The 18,421-nt window shown below is 40.3% G+C and overlaps 1 protein-coding gene across 1 annotated transcript in view; it reads left to right on the top strand.

Moving 5' to 3' along the window:
- The first annotated feature begins 13,104 nt into the window (after nucleotides 1-13,104).
- GABRB3 (gamma-aminobutyric acid type A receptor subunit beta3) overlaps nucleotides 13,105-18,421 on the top strand; it is a 115,338-nt gene continuing 110,021 nt past the window's right edge. Inside the window, exons 1-3 of the mRNA XM_061998105.1 lie at nucleotides 13,105-13,562; nucleotides 13,743-13,834; nucleotides 13,968-14,035. Coding sequence (XP_061854089.1) covers nucleotides 13,483-13,562; nucleotides 13,743-13,834; nucleotides 13,968-14,035 — 240 coding nt within the window. The 5' untranslated portion in view covers nucleotides 13,105-13,482. The remainder of the gene's footprint in view (nucleotides 13,563-13,742; nucleotides 13,835-13,967; nucleotides 14,036-18,421) is intronic.

The following is an 18,421-nucleotide window of genomic DNA, read 5'->3' as shown; positions in this document are numbered from 1 at the left end:
AAAATACTTAAAAGATTACTTAAAAGAAGTTGAAGAGGCTGAGAGAGCAGGCTTCATTCCAAGTCATAATTTCTTGTGCTACTGCAGTTGAAATGCACACACTCCTTGTGTGGAAAGGTAAATCTCATGTCTTTTATGATATGGATACATATGTCGAACATATATTCTGGTCTGTGAACATGTAAAGAGTATTTGTCTACAGGATTTTATGAGCACTATCTGCATCTGATGTTTTTTCTTTCTGAAAAATGCACATATTTTACAACAGCCCTCTAATATCTCAGATGGATTAGAGGGGACACTGGCAAACTTTTTATCACCCTGGCATGTCATGTATGCAAGCGTTTCAGGGAGTCAAAGAATAGAAATAAAAAATATGCAACTGAATGAATTTCTGAAGGAAGAGAAGCCACATCAGTGGTTTACTTGTAGAGAGTGCAGCAATGAAAACAACAGGACAGTTTAAGATGTCAAAATTATTTCACTGTTGGGACACAGTAAACCAGAAACATGTATTTCTGACTGCACTGAACATAAACATTCCCAGACTGAATCAAGACAGTTATCTAGTCTGCTGGCCTACCTCTGACAATGGGCAGTAGCACATGCTTTGGGAAGATCATATGAAACAGAACAGATAGAAAGCAATTCTTCCCCTTTTCTACCTTTCCCTTTCAAGCAGTCTGAGGTTTACGGACTTCCTCAGCCAGAGGGTGCATTCACAACATTGATTTAAATGCCATTGATGGAGCTTGTTTTCATGCATTCATCTAATGGATTTTTGAGCCCTTTTACAACTTTGACCTCCACAGCTTACTCTGGCAATGAGCCCCACAATTTAATTATGCATTGTGTGAAAAAGGTCTTCATATTGCTTCCTTTAAACTGACCGCCTGCTTCTTTGTTGTTTATAGTATGAGCAATAACAAATAATCATTTAGGCAGTCTATGACTTCATACACATTTCTCTCCTCCTTCAACAGCTTTCCAGACTTAGGAGACTCAAACTAAGTCTCTTTCTCCCTACCAATGTCATTTCATGCTTCTAATCACCTCTGTAGCTCTTTTCTACAGCTTTATCTGTCTCTCAAGCTCTTTGAGATGGAAGAGAACTGCAGAAAGTTTAAAGGATGTGGATAGACCACAGATTGCTACAATTCTGTACTGATTCTGTTTTGTTCTATTAATTCCCTGATTGTTTACCTTTCTGACCTCTGCTGAACATGGAGCTGGGACCTTCACTGAATTATCTGCAGTGACTCTGAGATATTTACTGCAAGGATAATGGTACCACCATTGTGTGTATTTTGGTAGCTTTCTCTATGCCTATTAATTTTTATGTTTGGAAATAGAATGTATTAAAAAGGAAAGGAACATAAATTCTGTGGACTGAAATAATGGCATAAAACCTATTGGGTTTGAACTAGAAGCAGACATTTTCAAGAACATCAGTGATTTAAAATACGAGTAAACAGGAGTCTACATCTTGACATATTCTCACTTCATCCTTCCTACCTTGCTGTTAAATGCCAATGAATGGGTTTGTAGACTTGCTAGTTCATCAGCATGTTTCTGAGCAATGCTAAACTTCGCAGCTCTGGCTGATGTCAAAAAGAGTCAGGACTAGCTAGCCCTCATAGAATTAGACCTGAAAAGTATTGTTCTGGTAACTGTTTATACTATGTGACATTGTCACTTCAATACTATTTGTGGAGCTTGATGCTGGGAAAAAATGAACTTCTAGAGAGGTTATGAAAGATCAAGGATGTTATAATGTCATCATAATTACATGTAACTTGGGCATCAGCATTACATAAAAGCATATTGAATGCTTACTTAACATAACATTTGAATAAATCATGTTTAAAATCATGTTCACTGAAACATTTATTTCAGTTAGAGGCACATAGTTTAAGCTGCTCATACATAAACATTTTTGGCATTATTTATGAAAACTTGGCTTGCATCCACTTAATTTATACTTTAAAAAAACAGGAGATAGCTATGTGAGTCTCATATTTTTAGCAGAAACCTCCGTTGTCTGTTGCTCACTGAGGTTTCAGCAGATCTACAATGGTAATTCAATAACTCTGTCTATAATATCCTGAGACTTTTAAACAGTTTCCTATTTTTGCATTTGGTATTTCAGTCTGTATTTTTACTTTTCTTGATAGGCTTCTAGGTACTGAAAATAAATTGTTAGTGCCTATCATGCTGCATGACAATGATGCCTTTGAATATCTAACCTGGTTAGCTTGGGTTTAACCTCCTAGGAAAAGAGAAGGTGAATTTTATTGACTCACCAGTGCTCGTGTCTCACTGTTTCTGAAGTTTCTATAGGGAGAGTTTGCAAGGTGGGACGAGCAATTTTGAGATAGAAGCCCAGAAGTGGTTGTTCCAGGAAGGAAGACTTACATTGAGATTTTGCATCTAGTTGTTACAACCAATAGATATTGCACCAAAGCCATGTAGTATGGGCTTAATTTGGTCTTGATTGTGCACACTGGGGCAATCAACAAACACATTTTCTCTACTTGAAAATGAAAAAGGCTCAAATGTCATGAGGTTTGCATTCTCCAAGCGTGTAGAGAAGGAGTTTAGCATCATGTTTATTTTTCTTCCTCTTTGTAAGTAGCTTGTGTGAGGAAAGTATTTTTTATCAATAGCGGCATTCCATGATCAGACGCTGTCACAATCCAAAGCTAAAATCTCTCACTTTGTCATTGTTAGCATTATCTTCCACGTTACAAATATTAGCCTTTGTATCTGTATTTTCAGGGTGAATCATTTTGTTAGATACATAACATCAAGAATACTTGTTAAGCATTCTGTGATTCACTATCATTGCTTTGTGTTCTGGCCTTAGTCCAGAACAGGCTATTACATTTCACTCTCCTCAAGACTATTTTCAAATGAATACGCTATTTAACTTAATTTCTGCTTTTATGTAATATTGTTGGATTTAAAGGTGTGACAAAAAGTGATGATTGTTGTTTAAAATTTAACTTACATTTAGTTAAAAGACTCCGGCAATTCCAGAAATAAAGTACCATCTTAACAGCTTTCTTGTTTCTTTGCTGTCCACTTAACCATCAGGAGAGATATTCCTCATGGGGCTCCAACCTAAAGACATACAAGACATCTTTGCCTGATAGGCTTTTGGAGGACCGTATGTTCCATGTACTGAAACAGATTTAGCTTGCTTTCCCATTAAGTCATCATGAATGGGATTTATCCTATGCAGTATTACACACTCAAAAATTAGCAGTCTAACTAGGTACAGGCTATGTTCATAGTTATTACGTGCTTCTGGAAGGTTATTCATCTACACTATTTTAGTCTTTTTCAGCTTTGGGACTTTTAGTCTTTGGATTTGCTTTCCTCTCTTCATTGATTATTAAAGCAACTCATTGTAACTGACTGAGACTTACACATTTAAGCCCTGATGCTTACACCAGCAAAGGAGGAATCCCAACTAGAGACGTTCTGAGTCACAGTATCACCCTGAACTTGTGTGGCCTTTAAAAATGTACACAAAGTTCTTATTTTGCAGATCAGGAAAGTTCTGACATTCCAATACAGGTTGTTCATAGTTTGTTTTCCTGTATTATATTGAGTGATCCCTCAAGAGAGCTGGGGAGGAAAAAAAAAGGGGGGAAAGATGGATTACTGGTTTTGTTACTTTAATAATTTTAAATGCAAAACATTAGCTCTTTCCAGCAAGAAAAACTCCACAAGCAGCAATACTGAAACCGTATGCCCTCCATTTGATTTACCATCAATGACTGCCTGGCTGCACACAGAGCCTCTCTGCTTAATAGTGGCTCTAGGCAAGTGCATATATAATATTCAAAGCCGTTTTGTTCTTTTATTAAAGTTGTGATAAGGATGCAAAGCATTTTAATGGGAATAATCAATTATATAATGATATTCATATACAACAAAGTGCTTTTAATATAAGTACTTTTAATGTGGCTTTTAATAAGTACTTTTGTGTTGGGGGAATAACTTTTGTAGTACTTTCAGTAGCATGTCTTCTATTGGTGCCGGGCAGACTGCAGCAGTAGGAGACTTCTGTAAGAGATGAACTCCATTTACTCATCATTCATAAGATGGCATTTTTCAATGCAGAGATCAAAGGATTTTACCACTCTGATGAATGAGAGAATTTCAACATCATGATGTGTCTACATTTTTGTAAGATAAGAAGAAAGTGGAGCATTATCAGACTGAATAAAAGCTCATTGTGAAACTTCAACATTTAGAAGACTAAATTTGATTCTTTCCTGTTACATTTGCCTAATTCTTTTCCTGATCTCCCTTTGCTACTATCATCTCTCTTCCAAAAAAAGAAATGAAGTTAATTTTATCCTGCCATTGGAATTTTTTTCTGATTGATGTCAAAAGTTATAAATACAAGGTGGCCATACAAGATGTTTTGCATTCTTTTGAAAATTTGAATAAACATATTTAACTGTTTCTTTCTATCTTACGGGTATGAATATATTTAGGTAAGGGGATTGAAAACAGACACTTATTCCATCTATATTGTACACGTTCATCTAGAATTGGTGCCCTCTTCAACCCATAGCTCATTTGCCATAAATCCCATGCCAGTTGTCATGGTTACAGCGTGAGCTGCATCTGTCTCTCAAGTGTCATTGGCTGTGTTTGAGAGTATAGTCCTAAAGGAAGATGAAGGCTGAGCATGCTCTCTGACTCTCTATATCCAGGCTCTGCAGATGCAGGGCGCTTGCAGCAAGTGGCTATCTGCATTTCAGAAAAGAGACTAGACATCTTCTCATCTCAATGTTGACCATGTGTCTCTACCAATACGAAATACATGACTATATTCAGGGGATATATTCGGGTCAGCGTTGAGGCTTCAGCTGCCCCTTTTCTGCTCTTCCTCTCCTCGTCTCATCTTTGCTAAACTCAAATTACTCCCCAAGCCTATACTGAGTCACAGTGGATCAGGCAACTAAGAAGTGTAGGCACTAGGCAAAACTGTACTTAGAGTATCAATCAAACCACAAAATAGTATGCTTAGGCATGGCAGCAGGCCTGCAATACTGTGATCTTTAAATCCAAAGCAACGTGGCTTGTGAATCCTGATGCTTAGAACTATCAAAAGAACATAAGATATTTTGAAGTTCAGAGTAGGATTTATCTCAAGATTTGATGTAGGTGTCCACATGAGAACTGGGTACCCTCATTATGTCAACAGAGATCTAGTCCACTCAGTTAATGAAGTCTATGCATAGAAAGCTGAGGATCATTCTCTTAGGTGGAATCTGACCTGAGAGGCTCAGCATCCTGAGCCATTGGGATACTCCAAGGTATCCCCTTTGGACTTCAGTTACCTCTCCAGTAGAGAGTGGGTATTGCACAGGTCCTGCATTGTAGCTGACATTACACTATGTGCAGTGTCGTAGGTAACTCAGAATATATTAAATGGATGGTGGCATCTAACCTGAGCCTTATCCTGTCCTACCAGTCTGGTTTTGGTGGCTGGCTATTTCAAGGGGACCCAAGACAGTAGAGAGGCTTCATATCTCCCCATCCAGTGCACATGGAAGTTGAGTGTTCACAATACTCAGCTGTTTACACTCTTTAGACAGTGCATATTTAATGCAAAATTCATAACCACTCCAAGAACAGGGGCCAAACACAGGAACTACCTTCCTATGTAAGTGGAGCTTAATGCATCCAAACTCAGGATCATTTACCCCCATGCTTTTAGTTGCTTATCTTTAACTTCTCTAAGCAGATAGGTGAAGTAATATACAGGGATATAAATCAGATTGTAAGATACAAATCAATACTTATTCTGGAGTGTCCCTAACATTCATTATGGCTTTTCAGAAACTTCTTAGCTAAAACTTATATTTTATTGCTGGTTTTGGCAAAGCCAAAACATTTCAGACATCTCCTTTTGCTCTCCCTTAAATCAGTAGAAGCATTTCAGAAGAGTCTTTTGTTCCCTCATGTTCTGAAACAGGCCAAAAAATTTTTCAGGAAATACTATCTTTTTTCTAGTTAAAAACCATAAAATGTATTTTCTGCAGATTCACAAGGATTTCAATTGAAAAGCTCAAACAGATAGAATTAAGCTTCACATTTTCAATGTCTTTTTTTTAATATATTAACCTCAATGTTGAAACACACATAAAAGTATTCAGAATGTCAGAGATAAAGTATTTCATTTTACATTGAGTACATCACATCAGATTTCAATGTGGCTTTTTAATTTGGCTTATAAAATATAATGAAATAACTGAATTGGATAACATTCATTTGGATTGATTACAAACCTGTTCTGCAAATTATTCACATAGCTCTATCAAAACCATACTGTTGCATTGTGTTTTTCATAAAAGCAGTGAATATATTTTTTTGTTCCTCATTTCTTGGCAACGGAGTCATGGACCTATAATTAAAAACTCACTTAGACATTTTCCAGAAGATTATGACAATCTTGTCATGTTAAGGGTTGAACAAGTCAGTTTTTGGGTTTTTTTCCCCCAACCTTAGATTCTACAATGACAGTCTAAAAATCTTCAAGATCCTAAATTGTTTTGATTTGGCATTGGATACAGGGCATGCAAATAATTTTCTCTCTCTCTCTCTCTCTTTTAGGAATGCAGTTGAAGAAAACAAAAAACTGTATGCAATTTATGACACAAGGTGAGTAATAAAAAGTACTTAGAAAATGTGATTATTATCTCTAAAAGGAATGTTAAATGGAATCCTGTAAAATGTTAAAAATATTATTAACATTTTTCCTGAGCCACAAATTAATCTTTAAACGGAGAAGCAATGACAAATATTTTAGATCATCACACATAAAATTCTATATCTGCCTAATAACAATTCCCCTTTCTACATAGTGATTTCCCTTTGTATACAGTGGATAGGGGAAAGGAACATAGTTAGGCAGACAGATTGATTTGCATACTTTTTGACAAATGGAATATGGCCCACGATTCTGATCTGCGTACTGTGAGTTGAACTGTGGCTACTTCTGATGCCAGTGCTTGGGGAGTGAGAGCGTAGGGCTAACCAGCACAGCCTTGGGAAAGGGAATACATTTAAAACTACTAACAGGTACTCTACCAGAAGAGTGCTGTGACTTGGCAGTGCATGGCTGTGGATACAGCCTCTGTATAAACACACCTCCGCAGTCTGAAGTGTATCCTTTCCCCTCATCCTTCATGGACTCTTTCCTGTCAAGGGCACTCCTTAGCATAAGTAAAAAAATCTAGTTACAGGATAAGAGAGAAACATGCTTCAGACTTTCACTTTATTCTACCCACAGCTTTTTCTTGGTTACCCTGGATTACCACTTCCAGAATTCTTCCAAATCTTAGCAAATCAGAATTGATGCCAAATCATTTCACTGCATTTCCTTCTCATTGCTTATCCTGTTCTACGTGGGAGTGTTTGCATGCATAAATGGCTTTCTTCTTTTCCCACAGTGTTTATTATTTGTCTTTCTACCTTTCCACTGTTAAAATTCAAAGGGACATTTGGATGAAAGTGCTAGGAATCAACGTCTCTTGGTGTTTTAGCTAGTCCTTATACCGACACATCAGTTAGGATCCTGACTTGATCTTCTTTTAAATATACATAATGCTAAATACAAGAAATTCAAACAACTCACGCTTGTCTTCTTCACTCCATATAATCTCCTGCACAATTAGTCTTGGGTCCTGACTTGGAAGTCTGGCTGCTGTAGCTAAAAATTGCAGAAACAATAATCACCACAAATAAGATTTATAAAGATATCGATAAACACAGAAGCACAAAGAAATGGGCTATATCCTTCTATTTTTATCCAGTCTTGAAGAAGAAAAAGGTAACTGCTGTATACTGGGTTTTTTAAGAATAATGTGCTCCTGAAAAAGGAATTAGAGGAAAACACTCACGTAGAAACTCTTAACATAGAAGTCCTATGTAAAATAGTCTTTCCTCAACTGCAGTTAAGAGTAAAAAAATAAATAAAATCATAATTCAATTGTCTCTTTTTCTAAACAGAATGTATTTTCATCAGGACAGAGACTTAAAGAACGGTACTTCTAAAGCACCGCAGGCTTTTCTAATGTATTTGTGTTATTTCAGTGCATTATCATTAATCATTATGATGAAAAAATGTAAGTTATAAAGAGCCCTGATTATTTCTTCCTCTGCCAAAGTGTCAATGGGTTTTTATTTTGGTGTGTCTGACTCATTATGTGCATAATCCAGAGGTTTTGCTGCATACAGAATGGGATATGGCAGGAATTCTCTTTTAAATTCATTCAGATAATGCAAATTTTTGTTCTATTTTCTTGAATATGAAGAAAAATAACCATTTGAAAATCAAACAACAGTTCAAAACAATTTGGGTCAAGCCTCTCAATAAAGGCAAACTTGTTCCCATTACTCATATTGATTAATAACTTATTCCTTATGTGGCCCACTGAAACACTCAGATCTCCACTACATCAGAACTATTGACGTAACAACATTAATATTTCTGCATAATTAAATGAAAAGCAACAAATTATGCAATCAAAGCAAAGGAGTTCGTGCAATGCTGTTTGCAACCTGCCTGATAGAAATGGGGACTTGTATGCTCAGCATAAGCTGCTGGATAGTACCAAACATCATCAAACACTGCATACAATTTTTGATAAATGTACATAGTAGATATATCTAATATAATATTGTTTTCCTCACATAGTATATCCAACAACCACTGCTTATTATCTAAACAGGCAAAACACAGAGTATGAAATTGCCGGAGTGCAAAGTATTCCATGTATCTGCTCTCCAGCATCCTCCTGTCACTCTAAAACTCTGTTTCTGCTGAGATACTGTAGGACAGAAAGTAAGAAAGCTGAACTTTCTGAAGGAAATATTAAATTTCTATTGAATGTTATTCAGCAAAACTGGCCCTCACCTTTTCATTTCTTAAAAAGAAGTCAGGCTTAGGGGAAAAAAAAAAAAAGAGTTTGAAATTTTCTTGCAGATTTTTTTCCCAGCCAGATTTATTAATTACACCTTCTCAGCAGGTGAAACCAACAGGCTATTAAAATTGCTGCAAGGCAGAATAGGTAAGCAGTAGCATGGATCTCAGACTGGTAAGATTAATGTCCTGTGTTCCTCAGAAGGCAGCACTTCAGCTGTAACAGCAGTTCTTCCCACTTTTTTTTAGTGTCTCTCTCGTATCTCTGAATTCTGTGATTGCAGTTTGCTTCAGGATAAGACTGGATCTTTGTCAAAATCAGTTAAATGACAGGCAAGCCTGAGAGGAAAATGAAAACGTTCTGATCAGTGATTCTGACCTCAGCGTGTAAGTTGGGTTATGTTCGTTTTGTCAGGTAAACCCTCAGTACCACTTTACAGTGCAAGAGCTCTGTGATGTATTGCATGGTGTGATCAAATACTTCTTCCCCGATTCTCAAGCCAGTCTTTCTCCTACAGGCTGGTGACTGATAGGGGCAGTGCTAGAAATGCATCAGTTGTGAGCAGACGTCTTCTTTTCTCTAGCCTTCCTGTTATTGCCTCCTTTTCTCTATCTCCATTAGTACTGACAATGATGAAGAAAACTGGAATTTGTTCCAAAATTATGAGTGGCTCCTCATTCCACTCCCCCTGCCTTCAACAAGTTCTGTCCTTAAACAAAAGCTGTGTGTTCTCTTCCAGCTCTTTCTAAAAGGAGATGATAGGTCCATCTCTATAGCATTTTGGTGCAGATCAGGACTGAGCTTGTGAAGTGAATCATTTGATGAATCCTGCTTTCTGTGCTGTGGTTCACAGCTCAGAGAAGTCTCAGAGCACATGAACTCAATTCCTTTCATACCAAACTAACGTGGAAAGTGCATCCCAGCATCACATTGAACCAGGTCCAACTGCTAATGAGCAGCTAGTCTATAGGACCAGACTAGAACTTTTCTTAAGGGGAAAAAAAGAATCAAAACAAGCCCCAAATGTGTATGGCATGGATACTACATCCTCAGCAACAGCCTTGCTCTACAGAGCAGCCTCAGTAATTGCTAGCCCAGATATGGCTGATGACCCCATTGTAATCCCATTCACTCCAAGGACTTCTTTCACATGTTGGCTTGGCAGGCATATTTCTTACACATGTATTTACATTGGCCCAAGGATAGTCTTTTTGCTCCTTCATGTATAATGCTTGCCTTTGTAGTTTACATACATTCATTTTTTTATCAATATTGGCCATGCTAAGGAAGAAAAGAATAGTGTGGTACTTACCTTCTTGAACAAAGTTTGATCAGTAGCATAGATCTTAATTTTCCAGTGGCCCAGAGGCTGTAACGTTTACCAAAGTAGTAAAAAGGTGATGAATTTTAGTCTACAACATTCAGAGTCTCATATTTTACAAGATAATTTTACTGAGACTGAAAGACTGTATGTTGGAAAAAGAGCAAGAGTGAGAATGAGTAGTGATGAAGGCACCCAAGGAGAGCAGAGAATCAGGTTCCATTCCTTACACTACTGAATGTTGATTTATTTTATCCAGTAATTAATTCACATATTACTGGATTATTTCTGAAATAACAGCACTTCACAGATAAGAGGGGAACCACTAGGCTGCAGAATTAACTATTTGCTGAAAAGTGGAACATTTCAAACAACACAAATTAAAACCTTACCCTGAGATCCTGTAGTCTGGACTGGTCTCAGGAGATACATCCTTGGGAACTGCTTTGATGGAGAAACTCCAAATTCTGGCTGAGTTCTTTGCTTTATTGAATCAAAGTTCCCAGACTCCTTCCTGCCATGCCTTGAAATAACATATTGGCTTTTTGAAAGATGTTTAGGAGCTTAATTCCAGGAAAAAAGTCAGGGTGGCTGGACAAGGGGTGTATTTCTGTGTCCCTTCTTTTTTCCTACTGGCCACAAGAAATCGCTCCACAAAACCCTTTGTTTCTGTTATTTCCTTAAATGCTCTGGACTGTGCAGAGCTCTGCTGGGTCCTACCTCAAGACCGTTGCCACAGAAGCTTTGTTCTAAGTCTTTCCTCTGGACAAAACATTGTAAATCATTTTCACTGTAAATGCTGTTAACATTGACAAGTCCATATGATTTTTACCTTTCATGAAATTCAGTGTCTATTTATAGTTTTTAAAATCTTTCAGTTACTTCAAAGCCTAATTGAATCCAGAGTCCAAAGGAACAAACAGTCCATAAACCCACTAACTACTGCCTTGTCCCACCAGCTCCAATCTGAATTACCTTTAAACTGTCCTCAAGTAAACAGAAATGGCTGATCTGAAAGAACAAGAAGACAAATACCTAACAAAGAAATAAAAAATGCAACTCTATAGCGCTCTTGATTCATTCCTACCACATATGTGTTTCCAAAGTACCAGCATAGTGTGTGTTAATCAGTTGAAGTGTTCTCTAAAATATTTTGGTTTTGTAAAACTGGCAATCTATTTAAGAAAAGTTATTAGTGCTTAAATGCACTTCTAAATCTTGTTAAGTTCTCCATAAGAAATATTTTTTTCAATATCAATACTTTCCCTCAGCATTTAAGGTGAGAGAACTGAGTTGGTACCTTTCCCTAAATTCACTTTCTCTGAAGTTTTTGAAAGAACTAATCTTCATTATTTCCCATCCATAGCATTAAAAAAAAAATCAAGATTCAGGGCCCTCAAATAACTTTTCTACATATACATTATTTTTTACATACATATATTTATCCTTTGACTTAATTTTTGACCCCTTGAGTCATGTATGCTTCATGTCACAATTCTCAAGCTTTCATCATAAGCCTTATTAGTTTGTAAATGAAGGCTGAGATTTTCACCTACTTTGTAATCATAGTAATTATTACACTATTAAAAAATTCAAATACCGCAAGTCTTAAATCACAAGATTTGGCAACACTCAAATTTCTCTACAGTTCTTCTCACTGCCTGCAGGGTTTTCTGTTGTTCTTAAAACTGTGCCTGCTCCTTCTTTTCTTTGGATCTTTAACAGCAACAAGGTTGGAACATATGCCACAGATTGCAATAGCCTTTCTTTTCAATAATTTCTTGAGAAGAGACAAAAGGCCATCCATCCTTCTTCACCTGTACACAACACCACAGCATTCCTCAAGTGTCCATCCTTTCTCTAAGTGAACAGGATGTGTAGAAAGAAAAACAGGTAGCAAGAGAAAAAAAATACACTGCTTTTCTCCCTTGACTAGTGAAATGTGTTCTGTCATGGACCAGTGACCATTGATAGCAATGTAATCAGAATCAAGAGCTGGCTTAGGGCGTCTACTGTATTGGTAGAGCATAGTGAAGAGGTCTGGCATTAAGAAGCTGGCTCTGGAACCAAAGGCAATAAATATAGCAAAGTCAATGTGCTTCTGTTGCCATGCCAATTAGCCCTGTTGAAATGACTAATTAACCCAGGAGGGTGACAATAACAACTGTGTTGTCTCCACCCTAACCAAAGTTAAGAGCACCTAGAAGCTTACAGGCAATGCACGAAAGACCCACATTTGGTACCAGTGCAGTTTCCCTTCACTACCAACCTCTGTAACAAGCCTGGCTCTACACACTTTGAAGCCAGCAGAAGTTTTGCCTGGCTAAACATAACGGCCTAGGTCTGTGTTGATGGTGCCCCCACAGGCACGGCTGAAGGGAGCTTCAGGCTCAGTACCTCTACAGGTACCCCAGACTCCTGGCTGTGGAGGGGATGGCCTCTGGCCCTGTTTGGGTCAGGACAGGGCTCCCAGCCCAGTTCCCTCTCCTGCCTCAGTTGCCTCTCGTGGCAGCATTCCCAAGGCACATCGAGGGGCAGTGGGCATAGACACCCCACATGGGGCATGCCCCTGTCCCCCAATCCCGGGCCGACGTCGGGCACCTCCTCTCACCCAACCACGGCGGGTAGCCCAGTAAGCTGCCCTAGCCTCGCAGCCCCACTCCCACCTCGGGGAGTCCCCCGCGAGTGCTCTGAGGGCGCAGCCCTGCTGAAGCGCGGATGCCGCGGGCCGGTGCCCTGACCGGCGGGGCGGGTACGGCTCGAGGCGGCGCCCGGGGAGCCCCCGCCCCCTGCTGCCGCTGCCGCGGCCCCGGCCAGCCCCGCTCCGCACGGCGCCCCTCCTCGGGCTCTCCGCCGGGGGGGACGGCGGTGCCCTCCCCTCCCGGTGGCGGGAAGGCGGCGGGGCGGGCAGCGGCGTGCGGGCACGGCGGCCGGAGGGGAGGCAGGCGGCCGGGCTCCGGCGGAGGGCGGCTTCCTCCGGGGCTCGGCGGCGTCCGGCCGCGGGGTGGGCGCAGCGGGGTGCGCGGGCGACTCCCGCGGGCCAGGCAGCGGTTTTGGGGCAGGCGGCGGGGCAGTTTTTTTCGGAGGGAGGGTGAGGTGGGGAGAGAACGGGGACTGTCGCCTCCGCCTCTTCCTCAGCGGCAGCCGGAGCAGCCGAATCGCCGCGGCGGCGGCTGCTGCTGCTGCGCGGAGGGAGCGCGGAGCGGAGGGATGTGGGGCTTTGGTAAAGGCAGGATCTTCGGGATCTTCTCCGCTCCCGTCCTGGTGGCCGTAGTCTGCTGCGCCCAGAGGTAGGACTCGGCGTGCGCCGGCGGCGGCGCGGGATGCGTTTCGCCAGGAGAACAAGCTGATGCGCTTCCCTCCCCCCCCCCCCCCCCGCTTCCTTCTCCGTTGCCCCCGGCCCCCCGCACCCGTCCCCTGCCCGACACCTCCCCTCCTCCCTTCCCTCTTGTCTTCTCTCGTCCTCACAGTGTGAACGATCCCGGCAACATGTCCTTCGTGAAAGAAACTGTGGATAAATTGTTGAAGGGCTACGACATCCGCCTCCGGCCAGATTTCGGAGGTGAGTCGCCCTGACCAGGCTCGCCGCCCGAAGCCTGGCTCTCCAGCCCTACCGCTGTCCCCGGGGCTGCCACAGCTCCCCTGGCCCAGCTGGTCGCGGAGCGGCAGCGCGTAACGCTCAGCTCTGTCCGTAGGTCCGCCCGTCTGCGTGGGGATGAACATCGACATCGCCAGCATCGACATGGTTTCTGAAGTCAACATGGTGAGTAGTGCGGGGAGGGGCCGGGCGGCTGCAGCCCGGCGGGTCACGGCCGCCCGTTCCCCGTCCTTTCCTTCGCACGAAGTCGCTGCTGTCTCGGCGGGCTTTGGCCGAGCTGCGCGGGGCGCCGAGCGCTGCGCTGTCCGCCTCAAAACTTTATTTCCCTGGAGACGGCGCTTTCTTCCTTCTCCCCTTTCCCCTCTCGCTGCCAGCGGCTGCCTCCACGGGTGTACGTGGCCCTGACGAGCCCGGGGGTGCCGGGCTGCCTCACCCTCTCCCCCCTCCCCGGCTTCGTTCTCCCCGGGCGCCGCCGGCTAGAGCTCGCTGGAGCTCCGCCGGCCCACCGGCACCTGCCGCGGCCCCGCCGCCGGCGGGATGCGGAGCGGAGCGGGCTGGCGGCAGCAATCCCCGTGGCGGTGGCGGAGGGCCGTGTCAGTCGGCGTCTCCCTGCTTCTTGTGCGGTTCAGGTGGGGAGAAAAAAACCCCAAAACAACCAACCCAACTTGTCGGTGGATAAGCTCTGTCTTGTGCGAGTTTGTTAATTACTGTTGAGCATCTAGGTAAGGTGCGATTGTGTGTGAGCTTCAGAGGAATTGTAATTTTACTTCACAAAGTGATACTTTGCGGGGCTGTCAGGTTCACTGAGTAAATGGGAGTGTTCAGTGTGTTTCTGTGATTTGGTCCCTCCGGTCTGTGTATTGTGATGATTTGGGGTTAGAAGCTAGAATTGCTGTTTCTTACCCTAGTCCTAAAGCTGAAGTGGGTTTTTCATGTTCCTGAAAAAATTACTCATCTCTCTGTACCTCTTTCTGTATTCTTCCTTTTGCAAACCTGAGGTAAAAAGAGCAGCCTGGTCTGCAATGCCGTGGTTATATTTATGGCATTAAAAATAATAATCTGCTCGTTTGGAAGCTAAGCTCTCTCTTAGTAAATATGCCACTAACATTGCACAACCACTCCTTCAATGCACTGTTGCAGTGTTACAAGCTGGCATAGCTTGGCTATGTGCAATTTCATTAATCCTCCTTCTTCTTTTACCTACTCTACCCAAGTTTCTGAGACAGGAACTTTTGTTCCACTTCCAGTCTTTTAAAAATGGTTTTATAAGAAGTACGATTATCTGTTTGCAGTTAAAAGTGTCAATAATGTCTGCCTTTCTATTCATTCAGGAGGGACAAATGAGATAGTTTTTAAGAAGAGTTTATTTTAGGCTTCTTGCAAGTTCAGGCAGCTGCAGAGACACTTTGTATATTCCACAGGCTTTTTGGTATCAATAGGATTGTTTCTCAAAAATGAAAGCTGTGTCTTTGAAGAGTCTGACTTCACTATCTCCATTGCCACCTTCCCCACCTTTGGCTCTGCTCCAGACTTAGGGAAGCACGACATTATGCATTAAATTAATATATAACACCTTGTGTATGTGAAGTGCCACATAGGCAGACTGAGATTGGAAAGAAAATGAGGGGATGTATGCTGCTTTTTATGCTTTTTTAAAAATTCTTTTTCTACCTCAGATGTGGAAAATAAAGCTTGTTAGCTTTAAATAACAACTTGTCCAACTCGCTGTAGCAGGGTACAAGGAAAAGTAAGTAATTATACTTGTTATGCTTCTAGACTGGCTAATTAGATCTTGAATGATACAGGAGCTTCTCAAGAGGATGAGTGTCATCCCTTTCTTTGGGACAGTGAGCAAGGTTTCTATCAGCTCTGCAAGTCAGTGCCCGCTGTTTCCTCTTAGTTGCCAGAGCTGTAAAGAAGTGAGAAGATTTTTCCTGTGCCCTCTCATGAAACAATGCAAAGTCTGAAAAATAACAATACAGAGCTTGCAACAGAAACAAATAGATATTTCTGAAGGGAGTTGCTATAAAGTACTGTTGGTACAAAAGCTACAGTAATTTACTTCAGGAAGAACGAACAGAAAGGGCTTCTGTTTGGTGAGCACCTTACTACAACTGGAGTTTGGCTGAGCTTATCTCTTCTCTCTGTGAAAGAATTCATCTTGGACAGAGCATAGCTGTATCAAAGTACTGCCTGAGTTGGTTATTTCACTTATTTTAGGTATCTTTCTACTGATCTGCCAAGATTCTTGAGTAAATACCAAGAAGTAGTGAATAGGAATAAACTGAAGGAGCTTTTCAAGATTACTGAAGTGTACATTCCTAAGGTAGTAATTTAGAGGGGGAAAAAAAGTCACAGTTACTTTGAAGACCTGAGGCATAGCTCTTGAACTTGACACCGATTGCCAACTAAACTTTTAATATTTGACATATTCTTTCATTTAATTCCAAGCAGATATTGTGAGCATTGGCCTTTAGCCTCATCAGCTGTTGAAATGTCTTACAAGAATTTCTTTCTATGAACTGTGGTAGCATGGACATTAATTCCTTTGATTTAAACCTAGACGTTGGTGTAACCTTTTATAAATTAGCTTGTTAAAACTTGTCTCTATATTTAAAATAAAATAACCAGAGAATTAGCATTCTTCAGTTTTATGAATATAAATAAAAAGTTATTACAGCAAGTTTTATTATATTACCTTCTAGGCAGCTTTTAATGTAGCAATCAGTGATATGATTGTGATTCTTTTTAACAAGAGTTACAACTTACATCATGCTCTATTCTTAATCCAACTAGAGGCTTATATCTAATATATTCCTCTACGAATCTTCATTCACTTGTTGTTTTTTGGATTTCCAGAATTTTAAACAAATATTTGTGTACTTTTAGTGTTTTTGTTGAAAATTATTAGAAAACATTTGCCCTCCATACATTCAGGCTACCTGTAGATATTTTTTAAAAATACTCTTAATGAATAGTAACGTGGATTTTCCTCAGGTTACATGGAACAGTTAACATTTTTCTTTACTTTTGATGCTGAAATGCTAAGCTGGATCAGGAGGAGTGATGCAAGTATCAGCACTGCATAGCATCAAGTTGTTTTGCTGAAAAGTTTTAAATAAGAAGTTTCTGTTTGATCTCATTTGATAATATTGAGTAACACTATTGAAATTGTTACTCTGCTCTACTATTTACAACAAACTGAAAATATGAAACACGAAGTAAAAATAATAATGCTTGCATATTTATACTTTGAGTGATATCTAAGGTAGCAAGAATGAATTACTGAAGTTGCATGTAAGAGCATTGTTCAAGGAAGGGCTACAGTGTGTTAATGACCTGCACATATATGTATGCATATATGTGTGTATCTCCATGTCCTTTATTTTCCTGCTTTGCTTATGCATCATTTCTCATTATTATTTGCCTATTTCACAAATTATGCCTGTAATTGTGTACTTAACCACCTACCTATTTTTGTGGATACCTCTAGTAATTACATTTCAACCTTCCATAAATGCCTGTAAAATATACAGCAATGTATCACTCCAAACAAGATACTAATCAATAATAACAGATGTAGTACTGAGAAAATGCTGTAAGTCTTCTTACAAATAAAGAGTATGGAAGATCACTGTTGTCAGATTTCAATAATTTAGTTTTATAGTTTATCATTTTATGTGATTTGGGTTGATTTGTGTTCTGTACTTTCTGTGTTTTGGAGATACGTTTTGCTTATGTGATGTGAATTGAAAAAGAAATAGTTACCATGCTTTTTCAGATGTTATTTCAGACCAGACAGTAACCACAATTTATGATTTTTTTTTATTTTTTGATTTTTTTTTTAATATAGACTGATCCTAGTTCAACATTTCGTCTGTGAATCAAATGCATTAGTTCCAGGCATATAATTCTCAAGCACCCAAATGCTCCCATAGCTTTTTATTCTTGGGAGGTTAAATAATCAATACAGTGACTCTCCAAATAACCCCATCTTTAAACTCATCATTAGAGCTGGAAGACTAAGGCACTGTGCTTTCACTTTACCATCATTTTAAGACGTTTTTTATAGTTTATGGAAGGTAAAGCTGTAAAGTGGATAGAAAAAACAAGCGGGTCAGTGCAAAAATGAACCTTTCTCCTTAGAGAAAACATTTTGCGGATAGTGTGATCTCCTGTAAGAAAGGAAACTTGTGCTACTGCTCTCTGAAGTGCTCTTTGCATTCTCTTTGTGTATAGAGGGGACTTCAGAGCTGTTCATCCAGGGTATTTCAAAGGCTCTAATTTCGATAAAATTAAACCACCAAAACCCAGGAGGCGTCATTGGCTATACAGTCATCCTGCTGTTTTGAGAATACTGTACTTGTAAAATTAGTTTGACATAAAGTCAGACCATAAAACTAATGAGTTGTTGTTTCTGGAAAAGACATAATCTATTCTATATGAACACTGTAGTTTTTTATTTTTGCATATGTTCTGTTATAAAACTGTGAGTACGCGTATGGACTTCATTGGGTGCCTGCTGATTTTCAAAGACATTTTGACATCTTT

The sequence above is a fragment of the Colius striatus genome, chromosome 1 (genome assembly GCF_028858725.1).
Source record: "Colius striatus isolate bColStr4 chromosome 1, bColStr4.1.hap1, whole genome shotgun sequence".
Classification (NCBI taxonomy): Eukaryota; Metazoa; Chordata; class Aves; order Coliiformes; family Coliidae; genus Colius; species Colius striatus.
The sequence above is the reverse complement of the archived record's forward strand: the minus strand, read 5'-3'. Positions and strand labels throughout refer to the sequence as shown.